This window comes from Cajanus cajan, chromosome 5, assembly GCF_000230855.2.
Source record: "Cajanus cajan strain Asha chromosome 5, NIPB_CcT2T_4, whole genome shotgun sequence".
Lineage (NCBI taxonomy): Eukaryota > Viridiplantae > Streptophyta > Magnoliopsida > Fabales > Fabaceae > Cajanus > Cajanus cajan.
In genome coordinates, this window is record NC_138521.1 from 66,020,876 (window position 1) to 66,039,540 (window position 18,665).

Genomic DNA, 18,665 nt, shown 5'->3' on the forward strand with positions numbered 1-18,665 from the left:
ATTAATAATCAACATATCAATTAATGGTCAATTAGTGTCAAACAATCAACTAATGGAGTGGTAAAATGAGTGAAATTTTCAAAGTTAAGTGATAAAATGAGCGAAATTTTAAAAGTTAAGCGGTAAAATATGAAGTTTTGAAAGTTGAATGACAATTTGGAAAATTTGGAAAATTCATTTTCCTTTAAGTTGAAGTTGAATTTCTCACTTTTCATTACATGTTGAAAAGATATTCACTCATAACTTTTGTTACATTTAATGAAATCAAATATAAAATCACATTTAGTAGTTTGAAGTTAAACTTGATTTCCATCATAAATATATACTTAGATGGACAATTTGACAGGATAAAATTAGATTGAATTGAATTGAGATGTGAAAAGATTTTTTTAACATTTTAATTTGTTAAGATAAATATTATTTTATTCAATATAATATTATATGAATTATTACAAATTTTATGTTATCTTATTACTTTATATGTCATGTGTGATGTTTTTAAAAAAAAATTGTGACAAAATCAACTAAGCTTACAATAATAATTTTTTTTTATAAAAGAAAACATTTGTGAGAAGACAAATATGAAAAGATTATTGTGATTGGGATATTATGCTTATCTTTAAATTATTTGTTTTATTTTTAATTTTAGTGGGTCAATCTAAATCAAATAATTACCCACCAAAATAGATTGGAACGAATTTTTCAACTCAATTTCAAAAAAGTCTAACTCCACTTGGCTCATTTTTTTTTATGACAATTTGTATAAATTAGAATGAAATTTTCAACTCAATTTCAAGAAGAGTCCAACCCAACTTAGTTCATTTTTGTTGACAATTTGTATTTAGTTGTGTTGAACATATTTTTTTGCACATACACAACATTTAGCTACACTTTTTTTCTTTTCCTTTCTATTGTGTTTTTATCTAATTTGCAATTGTATTTGGACAATTTGTGTGTCTATACTTTTGAAATAAAAACTTTTTAGGTTTAATTTACTTTTGCTTCCCATATTTTTAAAAAAATTTCAATTTTGATGTCTCCATTATTTTAATGATGTAATTTTTGTTGATCTTTATGTTAACGAAATACTTTGTTTTACTCATTAAAATTCATTTAATAACTTAGATCAAGATAAATAAATAATAACTTAAGTTCAAATTTCATTAACACCTTTATAATTTTTTTTCATATATACACACACACACACATATATATATATATATATATATATATATATATATATATATATATATATATATATATATATATTACTTGACACTTTACTACATTATCAAGTTAGCATTTTCATTAAATCTTAAGTTAACAAATGTGCTGAAATTACACAATTAAACTAATAAAGAATCAACTTTTTTTTTTTTAAATAGAAGAATGAAATTCGCAAAATTGAGAAAATAAAAAATCAAAAGTAGAATTAAACCTTTTACCAAATTCAATAATCATCAAAACAAAGGTAATTGAAGTGAGACAAGAAAAAAATGAAAGCAAGTTTAGAAAACAACCACTTTTTCTCGACTTCTACTACCCAACTGCTTGAATCTTCGATAGAAAGCCAAGAAAATTGTTGACAAGGCAGAAGAAGAATATGAAAGAATAATAAAGAAAAGGGGGAAAATCACATTTTTATTTCCAGAATAAATAACTTGTTGAGTAACTTTTACACTGCTGTACATTCATACTCAATTTATCAAAACAACCTAAGTAATTGCTCCCCGAAAACAATTTTTAATCAAAAAAATGATTAACAAGAAACACAATGACAAGCACTCCAACAACCCTTGCCCTATAAAATTCACACCAAGCAGTTCTCAACAAAGAAAGAACCTAAATATCAGACCATTGCAAAGAAAAATCTTTAGTTACTTTCTTTTGTCATGAGAGGCCTCTTGGGAGCAGAAGTAGCTATGTCAACAAACAGAAAAACACTCAGCCGTCCCTTTCACTTCCGTATGTTTAGTTTCTTACTGCAAAACAGATAGAAATCTCCCCGAGTTATAAATCAAGATAACATTGTCAAGGAGAGGAAAAAACTTTGAGGACAAGCAAAGTTCCTTCTACCTGCAACTTAAAATAGAAAGAGGGTAAAGTGTACTTTAAAACTCAGAACAACTGAACGGCCATTTTGAGTTTGTTCTGTTTCCATTTTGGCAACTTGTAAAATTCATCCTTAGCCATCCCAAGTTTCTCTTGGAACTCTGCAGATGACAGATAAGCCTGTACATGAAGCCCAAACAAGTCAGAACTAAAACGAAAGAAAGCTTGATTACACCATGCAATTTCCAAAGAATGGAGGAAAAAGGAAAAGATGATGCTATATCTAGACATTTTGGTTATACCTCTCGTTTAGTCACGTCAATATCTGCTAAAGGATTTGTAGAAGCTGTGTTAACGCGTTCATATGGGTAAACTGGGAGACCTTCATCATCTTCAGTTTCACCCTCTTTGGCATCCTCCTGAATGGTAAGAGATTCTATTCTGCTGCTCATAGAACTTTCCTCGTCACTTGAATCAGCGTTGGATTTGCGGGAAGCTGAACTCCCTCACACCATAACAATCCATAATAGAGAAAAGGCATTTGTATTAGATGATATTCTAATACAAACATTAAACATCAATGCACTCATCTAGTGAGTATACATACCTCTTTGTGAGCGGGGAATCAAATTGTCTCGTACAAATGGTTGTTCAAAACTAGAAGTAAGACGAGATATGGCTGAAGATTTAGGTGCCAGTCTTGTTGTATCTGGTGTCACAGATTTTGGGTACAGTTTTCTAACCATTGGAGGTGGGGTTGAGAGATTCCTAGTATTTGGGCTCTCAAAATTAGCTGCTAGTGCGTTGAAGGCTGGAGATCTGCCCCTCACTCGGACACGATCAGCACTGACAGACACGCTGCGGGAACGCTGAGATTTGTCTGGCATACCACCAGACCTTCCTCCATAAGATACTGCTGCTCTTCGTTTAGGTTTCTGATAATGTATCAGATATTCAATAACCAAGCAGATAACGCAAATACAAACAAAATAATTATATTAAGATCCAGTACTTAAGGTGGAATTACAATAAGATTATGCTACAATATGTCATTTAATCTATTGACCCCTCTGAAGGATCAGCACCAAGTTCATATCCTTGAATTCAACATTAAGAATTCAGTAGTATTCTCTTCAGTCAACCTAGTCCAGTTCATTTCATAATTTTATTAAACGTAACAATAAAGAACGCATCTTTTCAAGTTTCTTGAAGCTATAAAATAGGATCAGGCAACAATTCACTGTAGTAAAGCAGCAGTTTCTTTCTATTATATAATATTAGTTTTGTTCTTTTATGATGGAAACAAATTAGTGAATTCTTTTTATCCTAATTATAAGAAGCATAGACTCATTTTGAATGTATTAATTGTTAATTTTTTTATATCATAATTTATTGTAAGGTTTATTGAGACACTCGCTCATTTTCCATATAAATAGATGCATTCATTGGCATATGAGCAATTAATATTTTCTCTGAGTTTAAATATAAAAAGAAAAGACATGTATAATGGATCAAAATATAAACAAATCATTACTAATTTCACATTTTGCCCTATTTAATATTGTCAAAACATCATTCATTTAATTAAAATTTTATTTTTAATTTTTTTTTATATCAAGTTTCAATAAAGAGAAAATATAAAAAAAAAACTAATTATTTTTAAATGAGATTAGTCAAATTAAATGATGTTAACTACATTTATTAATTATTGTGATTTGTTTTGCTTATATTTAAATCTGGAGAGTAAGCCAAGGTCATTGTTAGAAAACTTATCTTTTGAATTATAAGCAGTGTCATTAAATTTAATGTAATCACAACTTAAGTCATTTAATTTTATAAATAATTCTAAAATAAAATTTAAATTTATTTATTAAAATTAATTAACTTAACTATTTTTATTGTTTTTCATATGAAATAGTTATTTATTTATTATATAGTATTTTTTACAAAATATTTATTTGTTTCTTATATAGTTATTTTTTTACACCTCTTATGTAATTATTATAATCATTTATTTCCTGCAGTGGCTCTTGGATGACTCATTTCAAATACTTATGCCACACTTTGGTATTTCTTAATCATTATTATTCGTTTTTAGCAGGTATTCTCATAGATTATATTAATAGGTGTGTTTATCAACGTTATATTTCATGCTATACATCAAAGCTTAGTGAAAAATGTACAAACTAAACACACTATCTTGTAAATCAAACACTACATTCATTTTTGGTGAATTGGCATATTTTTCTCCAGAAACTTTGTCTCACTGTTCTTGGTGATGCAATAGGAACGTCCTTCCTAAGGGAAGCTAGTTTTTGGTTTTCTTCTGTTTTCTGTTTATTACATTCAATATTACATCCATTTCTAACCGTTTCAAAACTTATGATTCTTCTAATTTTTTAGTTTTATTTTAGAACTTTAGTTCTTCCACTACTTCTTTATATAATTTTTTTCAATTAAACCCTCCTTATGTGTAATTGAGTAATTATACTATTTCAAGTAAAACATTAATGTTATTTTAAGTTGAGTATTATTTTTTACATGAATATAAATGAAATAGTTAAAAATATTGTTGAAAATTTTAAATTAATAAATAAAAATTTCACTCAGGTGTATATGTGTAATTATATAAATTAAATATTTCTCAATATATGTGTAATTGGTAAAACCCAAAGTTTTAGAATAAAAGTGTACTACCACAATCCGGAGCTTCTGTCAACTTTGGCCCTCTCATCGGGAGTAGGATTGAATTAAGAAATTATAGGACTTGGATATAATTTATATCTAGCACTTAATCTTATATTATTCATCAATCTTTCTTTTATTCTTCTTATCTTAAAAATGAAAAAAAAAATTATAAGCTAGTAAATCTAGCATTTCAATCAATAGATGATGTGACTAAACTATTCAATTTATCTTCAAACATAGTCGATATTAAATAATACTCAAATAATTTAATTACAAAACTTTTTATACAACAATGCATACATTTGGAAGATAATGTATAAGCTTTTGATATAATTTCATATATTTTTTTAGTTCAGTATTATTTCTTATTTACCATGTTATAGGAGTATTAATTTATTTTTTTAGTACTTCTTTTAATACCTTTAATCACGGAAATAAATTAGGACTATCAATATAAAAATAATTACCAAAACTTAAAATTCTTCCAGATTAATAATTTTTTTAATTCATCCGATCCAAAGTTTTAAAGTTTCGTGATTCAAATAAAGAAACCAAAAGTGGATAATTTTATCGTTAAATTGTTAAGTGTGTACTTAGTCCAACTTATTTTGGAAAATTAATATTTTTTTTACCTTCCTTTTTATAGAGCTCTTGAAAAGAAAATAATTATTTTCAAAACTAGAAAAGTGAAATTCGTTTGCAGCGTGGTAGGGTGGGTGGAGACAGAATTCTTTGTTGGATTATATTATCTCACTCGTAATAGTTTATCAAAGATAGATAAAACGTAAGATGAAAAATAATATGGAAATTCAGACTAAGTTTAATGTGGTCCTTAAGTCCTCACTCTTCAGAAAACAATTATTCTATTAAGAAAGCAAAGAAAAGATTACTTACAACCAAAGGTGGCGTCCCCCCATTTTTCACGATTGCAAGCTTCCTTTGAAATGAGTTTCCCAGCATCTATCAAAAACAAGGAATTGTTAGTAGCATAAAGTATAAGACTATTTGAAGTCATATATATAATACATCAAAAAACTTACTGCTGATTTTGCAGACTCCCAATTAAAGAAGCGGGTGAAGAAAGGTGGCTCGCTGTTTTCCATAACAACATATATTGGAGCTTCACGAGATAATTTTTCTAGAAGAAAGTCATGCTCAAGGAATTTCTGTATAATTCCAAAGAATAAGTTAAGAATTCCACACCTGGTTGCAGAAATGCTAGAACGTAAAAGACATTGAAACTGCTTTATGGTATTCTAATGATAGAAAGAGATATCATAGTTAAATCCCTATATTCAAAAAAAAAAAAAAAAACTAAAAGAACATTAACCAACTAATAAGACTAAGAATTTTGATTTATAACGTAACCCTTCAAATTTCAAAATACTAGACTACCAGTTAGTCACTAAATTAAAATAGTATGTTTATAGCTTCCATGAAAAGCAAAACCAGTTATACCTCACCAATTGTTAGAGCTTGCATTCTACTCTTTAAGTCAACCTGCTGTCCCACCCAGACAAAGATTTCAGAGTGACAATCCATGATGTAAATATCTTCTGTCATCAAATCATCCTGGGAAAAGTTGTATATCTCTTTCACCTGCAAGCATGGCTTCAGATTAATGCACTGCGGCAGAATAAATCCAAATACTTGCATCTTCATAAGCAAAGCATAAGACATAGCAATAAGTTTTATTTAAGATAAAATCAAACCCCAGTAAATTCACCCTCGAGATCGATCTTAAATTTACCTTTTGGTTGTGATAAAAGTGATCAATAACAAACTGGCCAGTCTCTCTGTCAGCATTTTACATCCAGAGTCACGATGACCGTAATCACTAACCACTGTGCAGAAAGATTATGTTCTAGGTTCTAACGTGATGTTATATGGATCAGATTAACGATATTTCGTTCTTTTTTGCGATTCATTATGTCAACTAGTTATTATACAATCCTGACTCTTTTGCTGTCCGTGCCAGCAATTTCATCATTCAAGTGTATAATTATATCACAGGACACCTTAATAAGTGATCAAAGCCATAATATCATTTTAATAACTTAATAAAACCCCAAGAAGGAATCTTTATAGCCTCAGATTTGAGTAACAGCGGTGTGTATGTTAACAAGAGTGTCTTCCAAAACTGAATATCATCCCAGTTTTGTAGCTATTCATTGCTCGTCATTCTCCATGGCTTTCCTAGTTTGTTTTTAAATCCTATATATTGAACCACTTTAAACTTGAGTTGAAAATAGATTGTGTCATAGAGCTATTTTACACAAGGGGCAACTTAACAGTTAAAATGTTTAAAATGAAACATTGAAGTAGGCAAAAAACTTCTTTAACATGCCTTCACACCATGGGGTTACACCATAACTTAGAATATTCCGAAATAATGCATATCAACAGATCAGTAGGTGTACACACCTTTAAATTTCCTGCACATTGGTCAATCAGGCAGGGAAAGAAGCCATCACAAAAATGTCAGCCATTTGCCTTCAAGAAGAGAAGGGACTGGGGATGGAGATCAGATAAATCTTTCCAGTTAACAAAAAACTAGTTCTTACCATTTGAGAAGTCGCAAGAAAATAGGTGAGGATCATTTTCAGCATCCCTCGTGATCTTTTGACTGGGATATTCTGATTTTCCTCCCAACAGATCCCAAAACTGTTCCGATTCTACACCTTCCTTTTGTGATTTGCATTGGAAATCCGGCTGTAGACAATTGGCAAGCATATGTTTTGATTAATAAACAGTAATATATATGTATGCGCGCATGTGTGCTGGGATGTGTAATTTGGCTTGGGCGAATGGCACCTGCCTTGATCAAACCCAGGACCGAGAACAAATAGGTAATTCTACATAGCCCAATGACAAGTTTAGAAATAACCAGCATGGTAACCATTTTCAACATGCAAAAATATTAAATCTCCCCCTTTTAGCTGCTTGTCCAACATGAATATGTTGACCAAAAATCCTTATGGTCTTTGTTTGGAAATCAAAATTTTCATGTTAAATGTATTTTGGAACATAACAGACCTTAATCAAATCCAGCATTCTCTCAACAAGCTCGTGATCGTCTGAAGTTGTTAAACCTCCAGACCAAGAAAAAACAGTGGGCCCGCTATGAAGTATGTAACAATAAGAGGAATTCAAGGAGGAAGCAACCTGGTTGACAAAAGGAATGTGAAAATAAACGATGTAATTATTTAAATAAAGTATTATTTGTGTATATATATATATATATATATATAAAGAAAAAGTAAATTGCCATTAAAAATAGAGTAGATAGAGCTAGCTGCTGTAAACAGGCAAGTTGACATACTGGTTCAACTTGTATAGCTTGCATATTTTCTGGTCCAGTGCCCTGGATGCGGAATAATGCAACACCATCCTCACTGTATGTCTTATCTGGAATTCCGTTCTCCGCAATGTGATTCTTGTATCCATCACTCAGTCCACCCTGATAGATAATTAAAATAAATGACCAGAATTAAAATAATTGTATTCATAAAAAGAAGTTCTTTGTTAGTGAACCCAATACCGAATCCCACAAACCTTAAAAACAATACAGCTTTGGAGGACGGCATGAAATTGAATTGGTTCGCTTCCTTCATAGATACGAGCCTTCAATTAATTACACACAAATTCCATCAATAGGGCTATAAGCAATGAGCACAAGTAATCTCTAGACGAATTGAAAATAACACATTCAAAGAAAAATTACCTGGGCAGGAAGAAACTTCATCGACTCAAACATTTTGCTTGCTTGTGAAAGAGCTGAAGCTCTCTCTCCCTAGTTTCAACAAAGAAAGCATGTAAGGAATGCAAGCTAACACATTTATTCAACACTTTTTGGTCCCAAAAGAGTTACTATGTTGTGTACAGTGCAGTGAAATACATAAGCTGTGATTTAGTAATAGCTTTCAGCTCCAGGTGAATATTTTGCAGACAGATTTTTAGCTTCTTTACACGAAATAAATCATAAGAAACACTTCTGAAAAGAGAAGTGGAATAAAAGTCTACAAATCTTTCACCTCAACACTCGTCTTTCCAATCCATGTTCCTACAAGATACTCTTCCCTATCTTCTCCAGGATATGAATATTGAAAGATGTAACAATCTCCATTATAAAATTTTGACTGATCATCGGGTGGAAGGAGAACCTTTTCCTGACCATTCACACGCCAAACCTGTGTAGTTATGTTAAAGCTCTCGTTAACAACAGAAACAATTAAGCAAGAGAAATGTAAATGTAGAACACTCAAATCACAATTAGTCCACCCAAATAGGGAGAAGTAGAGAACATATCTTTTGAAACTCTCATGGGATACTATCTATCAAATGTTTAAGAAACAATACAAAATATCGGCCAACATATCAACTACAATCATTCATAAAACTCTGGAAGTTTCTTTTACCTTGTTGCCTCAGGTCTCAACCATAATTTTGACGTAAATTTTATAAAAGTCTGTCAAAGGACTTAGTACTACAGCAGTTAGGTCATGGTCCTAAGATATGGAAGGTATGTTCCAGAAATAGGAAAAGAGAGACACATGGACCATGGAGGATTGCAAGAGGGAGAGGTCGTTATGCTTAGCGTGAGTGGGGTTCAGGATGAGGCTTGCAGATTTGGAGCTTATGATCAGAAGAGAGGAAATGGGAACAATCTTCGGGCTTTATAAGGAAGTAGCATTCCATAGCCATTTCTTTATGTTTTCCTTTTATCTTTGGTTAAATTAAAAATGTGTTCCTTATGAAGTTGTTTTCATTTGGTTCTTACATAAAAAAACTCTACAATTTAGTCCCTACATGAAAAGATGTTCACAAATTGGTCCTAACCATTTGCCAAAATTATAACAATGTTAAATGTTTATTGAGTTGGCCAACGTTTGTTGAATTGGTTCCCACTACCATATAGGACAAATGTTTGAAAACTCAGCAAACATCTAACACCATTATGATTTCAGCAAATAGTAGGAACCTATTTTTAAACACTTTTTTCACGTAGGAATCAAAGTATAGATTTTTTCATATAGGGATAAAACGAAAAATGTTAAATATAGGAACCAAAATTTTAAACCAACCTTTATCTTTTCTATATTCTATATGTTCGTTTTTTCTGATATATATATATATATATATATATATATATATCAATGTTTTCCATTGTTTTTATTAGTTAAGTACACATATTTCACTGATGTGATTTTGCTGGTTTGCATCATTTTCCTTTTAATCCTTGAATCCTTACATAGTAGAATGTGGGAAATTCCTTGCCCCTTGGACTCCATCAATGCAAATGGGATTTACGAAGAAGAGTTTTTGTCAATACCTTAATGAGGTTACACCAAATACCTATAATAGAAAAATAAATAATTTGGCCCCTATTGATTTATTTGAGTTTTGGTCCATCAAGAACTAAAGAAGGAATCAATCATTCATCAAAAATTGGGACCAGTAGCTTAATAAGTAGAAACTATTGGACTAAAACTCAAATGAGAGGAAAATATATGAACCAATTTGAAGACAAGGATCAAAAACTAAATTAGTGAAATTATAGGGACCAATACCTAAAAAAATAGACTATTGGGACAAAAGATAAATGGATATAAACTATAGGAAGCAAAATCTCATTTAAATAAAAAAGAAATATGATAATAATATGGTTAAGGACTAATAATTAGAAGATAAATCACAAAGTAAACTATGGATGACAGATTTCATATGTATATATCCAATTTGTGTAGCAAGTGCGATGCTGCCTATTCTACATTAAATCCATTTCCTAATTCTAGATTCATTTCTCAAAAAGTATTAAGCATCTACTCAATTTGTTTTAAATCAAACTTAAAGTAATCCAACACTCTGGGTTTCATATATTCCAATCTTACGACAGAATAAAGCTCTTGATCTCTTGTGCATTCAATTGCATTGTATGCCTCTCATTGTAATGATCAACTTTGGAATCGGAGACAGGTGAAGTATTATGGATACAGTGATTGTGATTCCAAAAGATTCTTTCATTCTAAGAAATCAATTAGACAGGGGGTGTAAGATCACTGAAAAATTAAAAATAATACCAACAAAAGTTACATGAAGATTCAAGAAATTTCAGTTTTGATGAATTGTTTTATTGTACATACTAGTTTAAGTACCTGCAAATGTCCTGTGCAATCTATGTAGGGTTGAGGTTCTTCTTTTGCAGGCTCAGATTTCACAAGACCCTTGACATCCAATCCTTGACGTTTTAGAAGTGCTAGAAAGTTATAAAAAAAATAAAAAAAAAGTCAAAAATAGAAGATCATAATGACAGCCTGAAAATCGATGTTGAGTTGCTGACAAAACCAATCAAAGGTGACAAAAAATGTTCAGTCCAATGACAACTGTAAAATTTAATTAAAACTACCTGCTACCTTGCCACGACCATCTTCAGGCATTGTTCCATGAGTGCCCTGAGGCCAAGAATCAAACTTGGACCTGAACATTACTGTTTCAAATCCTTCAATGACACGAATTATATGGCACTTTGGTCGACCAGTGCCTTTGACAAACTCCTGTTTTTTTGGTCAACAGAAATTCCAGAGTCATTCAAACTTAGGGCAAATGCTTAACAATACTAAGAAAGAAACAAAATATGTTACATCTGCAGCTCCACTTGCACTTTTTCTTCCATCAAGTGATGTGTTTCTTCCCATCCATGCAAAAACTTCTAACCCACAATCTAGAATATAGCATTTATTTGTGTCCAGTAACTCCTTTGTCAAAGAATCAGTATTTATAGGTTCTGCCTTCCCCTTTTCAACACTGGAAAAGTGACAATGTCATTATAACTAGAGCATTATAGAATCATATGTTTCAATATGAAAATAAATTCCATGATGTCATTTGCTTTATTTTCAAATCCTCGTAATTATCAGCTTATACAACTTTAGGCTAAAAGAATAGTAAATTTATATATCTTACATTGATAAACACCAAAAGTTGGCAGAAGGGGAATAAAAACAATAGGTGAAGGAGATCAAACGAAAGCATATTCAAATAATAGCAAATTGCATCCATATATCAATTTGATATAAATAAATAAATAAAGGAATATACTGACTACCAGTGAGCTAACTGAAACAACATATTACCAAAGTAGCTTTGGAGGATGAGAACCACCAGGCTTATCATCATTACTGGCTGTTTTCCGTGGAAGAGGAGCAAAGCCCCCAAAACATGCCCAGAATTCTCCAGTTTCAGAATCAGACATCAACTTTCCATCCTCTGCATGGAAATTCAAGCATATAAATCCAATAAGTGAAACTAAGCAATCACCTTTTGAACTTTAAAATATACTTACACTTACCAATAGAAGCTATCTCACATTTCCCATCATGGTAGGTGTCCTTAATATACTGTAGAACTTCCAATGCTTTAGCCCTTTCTTGAATACATGAATTGGAACCATTAAATTGGAAAATTTTGGACTCAGTATCCAGAATAAAAATATCATCATGGTTCAGTGAAGATCGAGCAAAAGGAACCTATAACCAACACACATAGCCAATCAACAAGTAGAAAATACTGCTTATATTTTGTGGTATCTGTATACGGTATGCAGTATGCACAATAATAATATACAAGACTCAAACCTCAAGAAGTCACTGACAGATAAATAAGGTCAAACTTGCCTCTTTGACTTGTACCACATGTTTCCCTCTGCATACAAACAACCTTGTCTTATGTTCTTCAGCCTCAACATGTTTAAAACCCGAGGCAGCTCCACCTTCTTGAGGTATGATACATGGTTTGAAATAAGACATGAACTTTTCAGTTTCATGACCCTGTACTTCACGATACTGAACAGCCCGTCCTCCTAGAGATGCATCCAACTCGACTGCCTTGATGGCTGCAGTACCAGCTTCATCCTATTTAAAAGTTATGATCATCAGTGAGCAAATGAACAGAAGGAAACTACATCAAATATTAACCAAAAACAATTGGAGGAGATAACAATGTATAAACAGCAAAATTTACCTGACTGGTGTCTTTACCAAGCCAATAATGGATATCATGACGCAGAGCACCACCTTTTGAAGCGAATGTCTACATGGAGAGGATAAGAAAAAAGAAAAGATTGATATCGGTGAAAAGACATTAATGCATACACATGCAGGAAGCAAAAGAAACATAAGAAAAGTAAAAACTAATGGATCAACAATTATCCACAAAAATCAAATAACTAAGAATAACATGAATCCAACACAGTTATACTGATGGATATATTGAGATTTGAACCAAACATCTCATAAATTTATTTTTTAGCAAGAAGAAAATGAATCTTAAGAAAAAAAATCCAACAGTATCTTTTTAGAGAAACTCTCATCACTTATGTATGCATCGGAGAGAAAAATATTTTATACATCAATTTAAATTAATAAAATTAAGGATTAAATAATTTTCAATTTTTTAAAAAAAATTGTAAATTTGATTTATGCATTAAGAACTTTTAATTCAATGGTTGGATTGTTAAAATTTAATGTAAAATACGAGTTATCGAGTGAAATAAGTCTAGTCTAGGTAGAAGAAAAGTTTTTTCATACCCAAGAATCATAATTTTCGAGAATAATTAAAATTTGTTTGGTTATTCATAAAAGTTTATGAAAATATTCATACAAGATTCTTAAAAATTAAAGATTTTCACGTTTAATTATAATAGTACATTTATGGGTATATAAATATTTTTTACAAAAATATCTTTTATTAAAATAATTTTATTAGATATATTTATTTACCCAAATCTTATTCCAAATATAACATTAAATTTTTTCTATGACATTAAACTTTTTCCTATATAATTTTTTTTATATAATAATATTTGCATTTGATAAAACTTAAATTATTTTAAAAAGTTGAAAACTTATAGTTAAAATTATTTAAATACAGAATTTAATAAAAGAAATAAACAAAAAAAATGCTACCTTATTATTAAGAAAGATAAAATATATTATTTTATTTTATTTTATTTAAAAAGTAAAAATAAATAAAAATATTAATAAATATCATTAAAATATAGAAATAAAACAGATTATAATATATTATTAAAATTGACAAGATCAAAAAATAATGAGATACAAAAAAAAAATAGAGATATGGAAGAGAAATGAGGGCAAAGGGAGAGAGAGCAAGAGAGAGTGAGAGGGAGAGAGGATGAGGGGGGAGTGAAAGAGAAGTGAGAGAGAAGAAAAAAAAGAGAGGAAGAAAAAGAAATACAAAAAAAGAGATACTTTACAAAGATACTCACCTAAATATTTTTAATTTAAAAAAAAGATATTATAGTCTTTTAAATAATTAAAGTTTTCCCTTTTAGTAGGAAAAATTATGTTTTCAACCTTATGAAAATATTTTTGTAAGAAAATGAGATAAAAATAATTTTCAAAAATAATATTTCTTAGAAATTTTATTTTAAAATAGATACCAAATATGAGAAATTAACATTTCCTATCTAAGATTCGTAGAAAACTAAAAACTTCCCTCTATTTCTCCCCCTATCAAACACCTCTTAAAGGAAGTGTGGATCCTCTGAAAAATAATATATTTCGTAAATTCTGTTCCAAAAGTCCAGAACTGGGTACAAGAGTTCCAATTAAAGGTACAACTGGCTCAGCTGGTCAGATTCCTACGTGAACTAGTTTCCCCTTTCTCGTATTGCTTTATTTGTCAACACACGTCTTCTAATCAAAAGGCTTGATTGTGTAAATCTCTAAGCTTCCAGTTTTCCCATCTTATGCATGTAACCAGTCCCTCTATCTAAAATTGGAATTGCTGACTATCCCAAGAAGAAGGAAAAGATGTCTAGCATAAGCATGCTCACATTTTAGCTCAACGAATGGTTCGTGTACACCAACATTTGTGTGCTTATACTAAGAAAAAACTTGATAGACAGAATTTCTACGACAAAGAGACAAATTAATTGGCAATGTCATTGAACATTAGATGGATGATTGTTGTCAACCACTTTATGTCTTATACAACAAGGCAACAATCATCTTGAGTCTGACTAAATTCATGATAAATTTTGTCAATTTCTTTCTGGCCATGTAGCACTATTCTTCTACTAAAACTCAAAGGTGTAACATTGTGAAATGTTAAAATATGAATACAAAAAACAATTATTTAGTTACTAAAAGCTAGTGCTTGACACACAGTTGAAAGAATTATAGAAGTATTTCATAAGATTGATATATACGACCCTCCCTACACCCCATAATATTATAATAGTTGGAGGTTGGGAGTCTCATGTACTAGACCTGTAGTATTCTCGTGAACCCTGACACTAATGTTATATCTGCAGGTCTTAAAGGCGTAGAATTTTCATGATGAATGTTCTAGTGTTCTACAAATAAAAAATGAACTAGAGCATGGTATTGTGCACTGTTGAGATCCCACATCAATTAGATGTACAGCCAATATAGTCCTTATAAGGCTTGGACAGTCTTTAGCTTTTTGATGGATTTTGTGAAGTTGAGTTGGGCGATATGATGTTATTAGAACCTAACCTTAAACATCAACTAGACATATATCAATGTAATCCTTGTAAGAGATACTGATACAATATGCCATCATTGTGAATGATAGGTAAGGCTTTAAGAAAATTACAATCTCCATATAATACAGCAATAAACAGAAATACAAGCAGCTTGCATCAAGGTCCCTTCAGTAGGAGGCTAGCATTATATTATTAATGAGTAATGATTTGGAAAATATTTCTTACCTTCAAGATCAAATAAGAGTCACCAGTGAAAAATTTTCCATAAGAAGACTGGGGGATGGAAACTGGATTAAAATTCTCAATACGCCATATTTCAAGTCCACTGTATATGGTTAAGGAGAATAATGCAAAAGCACAGGAAAAATACATGCATCATTCCAAACATAGAACAGAACCAAATAAAGCCAGACACCTTGAATGAATTATGTAAGGATGAAAATATGATAATTGTAAACAGCTCGATGTATTATTGTTGGCTAGTGCAGGATACGCCTTTTGTCCAGCTCCCTTGAAAGCTGGATCCAAATCTTTCATAGAATTGGACATGCTGTTCTTCTACTATTTGGTCTTCTACAACCAAAGCTTGAATATATGAAACAGTTACCCTGAAAGGAAGCCCTGTAAAAATAAAGATCTAAGTCATACAAATAATCTTCAGGCCACACTTTCAGCTAAGGTTAGTTGCCACATAAGGATCAAACACTCTTCAGTCTTCACACTAGATCCTTCACCTTCAAATATATCTACTTATGTCTGGAACTTTGGTAGCTCAATTGGAAAATTATCTATAGAAAATTTGATGGCCTTTTTTAGTATTGAAAATCCCAATTAAGAGTTTAAAAGATGAAGAATGAAAGAATCAGGAAAAACTACTTCATTTTGCACCACCATTTTTGTCAAATTATGTTTGTCCATCTGTTGACCACTAAGAGGTAATAGCCATGCGGCAGTTTGATCACAATTAGATGTAAAATAATTCCATTACTTGTCCAGAAATTTCCGTATGCATGAATTCAACTTTTCCTTTATTGATATTTTCGACTCAAGAATTGCCAATCACAATTAAGCGATTCAATTACAAAACTAAAAGAACTAATTTACACAAATTCATGTTCCACAGGTGATGTGTCTCAAGCTGCAAGAATAGGAATACAATCTTTAGCGTGTCAGCAGCTAAGCTATATACTCACTCAAGCAGTTTACCAAAAAAAACAGAGCATACAAATAAATAATCCAACCTCTCTAGAAACTATGCATGTATGATAATGATGTATTAATTAGTCTCTATGAATGCAAGCATAACAAGTCACGAGAATCTAAAATCCGCAAATATATTTACGATTCTCAAACTTCGGTATCCTCTACATAAACAACAGACCAATAAAAAAATCCAGTAAAAAGCTAACATACTCTGAAGGCAGTGAAACGCAAACCTCGCCTCTGGAATTTCCAAAATTGAAGAAAGGCACAGACACGCACTCGGGGAAGGCAAATTAAAATTCAATTTCTGGGCCTCTTTCAAATGTTGAAAGTTGAAACACAAAGAGAGTGTGAATGCCTTCAAAGGCTATGAATATTTAATTAAACTAAATGCGACGTGGATGGATTGCATAGCGGTAAATGAAACAATGAAGACAAGTACCTTGTTACGTATACCTACGCGAGAAAGTCCATTCGCGTTTCTTTGAATATAGTGGGTAAATAGCGAAGATGCATGTAAACGAGTTAGTTTGTTATAGAATTTTGAATTTTTTTGGGGTAGTGAAATTAAATTTTGTTAATAATTATTTAAAATTTGAATTTAGAGGAGAAGAGAGAAGAGTGCGAGAAAGACTGGAGAATGGCTGGTAATGGAGCAAGCTGATCTCCGCATTGTGAGGATTAGACGCGAAGAAGAGATAAACCGGGAAACTTAATTCTTAACTTGTTATTCATATTCCTCTTTCCTCTTTCCTCTTTCATGCAATGCTACAAAAACACAATTTACATAATGTCACGGTACAAAACAATATAAAATTACATAGTAACCAACAACTTTGTTCACCAATTTCATAATACTAGCTTAACTTTAGAAAAATAAGAACTGAAAGATCTTAGGATCACAATATAATATTATATTATTAATCTTTTAAATATTACAATATAATAGTTTCAACCAAATTTTTGTAGGTCTCTTCTTCCCTTTTCTCTAATAATTAAATATTTTGTTATTAATTTCTTTAAATATAGCAATATATTAGTTTCAAGCAAATTTCCCGATTCTCTCCTTTTACTTTTTTTAATAACTTTCTGAAAAGGGGATTACCTTTTATTATATTGATACTATTATTTAAAATATTTTAAAGTAAAAATAATTAAATATTCTATTATTAAAAATTTTAATTATTATAATATAATATATATAATTTTAACCAAATTTCTATAAAATCTGCTTTCCTTTTTTTCCTAATAATTAAATATTTATTATTTTTTAGAATATTACAATATAATAATTTCAACCAAATTTTCCTAAATCTCTCTTTTCCTGTTTTTCTTAATAATTTCCTGAAAATGAAATTAACCTTTATTATCTTGATATTATCATTTAAAATATTAAGGACGAATTCTATACATTTTTCCTTTCCTTCTTTTTTCTAGTAATTAAATATTCTATTATTAATATGTTTTAAAATATTACAATATATAATAATTTGAGCCATCAAAATATCTTACATCTTTGGAGTAGGTCTTTGAACATCTCATTTTTCCAAACACTTAAACAACACTTATTATTTTTTTTATTCCTCTTCTTATTACGTCATATTATCTAACATGCATTTACTTTTCTCACTTTTATCTCTCTCATTATGTTTCACATAGCATATTGTGTGTAAAAAAAATTATTTGATATCTTTAAGGACATTACATATTCTTCTTCATCGAAGCATCACATACATAAACACGTAACATAATATAATTTAATATATATATATAGGAGGGTTCAAACGACACCGGTATAACTTTTACTAAGTGTTACACCGCTCAATAACTTTATATTAAAAGTAAATTTTGAAAATTTAACCGTTAGATTGAAAGTTTATATCTCTTGGATCATATATACCAAATTTTGTTAAAATTAAACAACAACTTGAAGGTAATCAAAGTGTTCATATTTTAGTATATTTTGAAATGTATATATTACGTCAATTTTATTTTATGAGAATGAAGTATCAAATCATCTTAAATTAATATAAAATTTGATATATATGATCAAAAAGATATGACTTTCAATTTAACAGTTGAATTTTCAAAATTCACATTTAATATAAAATTATTGAACGGTGTAACACTTAGTAAAAGTTACACTGATATCGTTTGAATCTTCATATATATATATATATATATATATATA

General features: G+C 30.3%; 1 protein-coding gene across 3 annotated transcripts; it reads right to left on the reverse strand.

The window, feature by feature from the left end:
- Positions 1-1,615: 1,615 nt before the first annotated feature.
- On the reverse strand, positions 1,616-17,054 carry VLN5 (actin filament bundling protein P-115-ABP protein). 3 transcript variants are annotated; one of them, XM_020373196.3, is made up of 25 exons: positions 16,917-17,054; positions 16,685-16,789; positions 15,765-15,892; positions 15,497-15,596; positions 12,760-12,828; positions 12,414-12,650; positions 12,089-12,266; positions 11,874-12,006; positions 11,382-11,544; positions 11,147-11,294; positions 10,896-10,996; positions 8,775-8,930; positions 8,465-8,533; positions 8,296-8,364; positions 8,063-8,200; positions 7,777-7,905; positions 7,305-7,452; positions 7,165-7,175; positions 6,199-6,339; positions 5,781-5,906; positions 5,635-5,700; positions 2,660-2,987; positions 2,355-2,548; positions 2,077-2,232; positions 1,616-1,982 (listed from the first exon to the last, which is right to left on the reverse strand). In XM_020373196.3, the coding sequence occupies exons 3-24, from the start codon at positions 15,818-15,820 to the stop codon at positions 2,119-2,121; spliced, it is 2,874 nt and encodes a 957-aa protein (XP_020228785.1). In that variant the 5' UTR covers positions 15,821-15,892; positions 16,685-16,789; positions 16,917-17,054; the 3' UTR covers positions 1,616-1,982; positions 2,077-2,118. The 3 variants fall into 3 exon arrangements, with proteins under 3 accessions (XP_020228785.1, XP_082931826.1, XP_020228786.1); XM_083075700.1 differs by lacking the exon at positions 16,685-16,789 and having other exon boundaries at positions 15,765-15,879; XM_020373197.3 differs by lacking the exon at positions 16,685-16,789.
- Between the last annotated feature and the right edge of the window lie 1,611 nt (positions 17,055-18,665).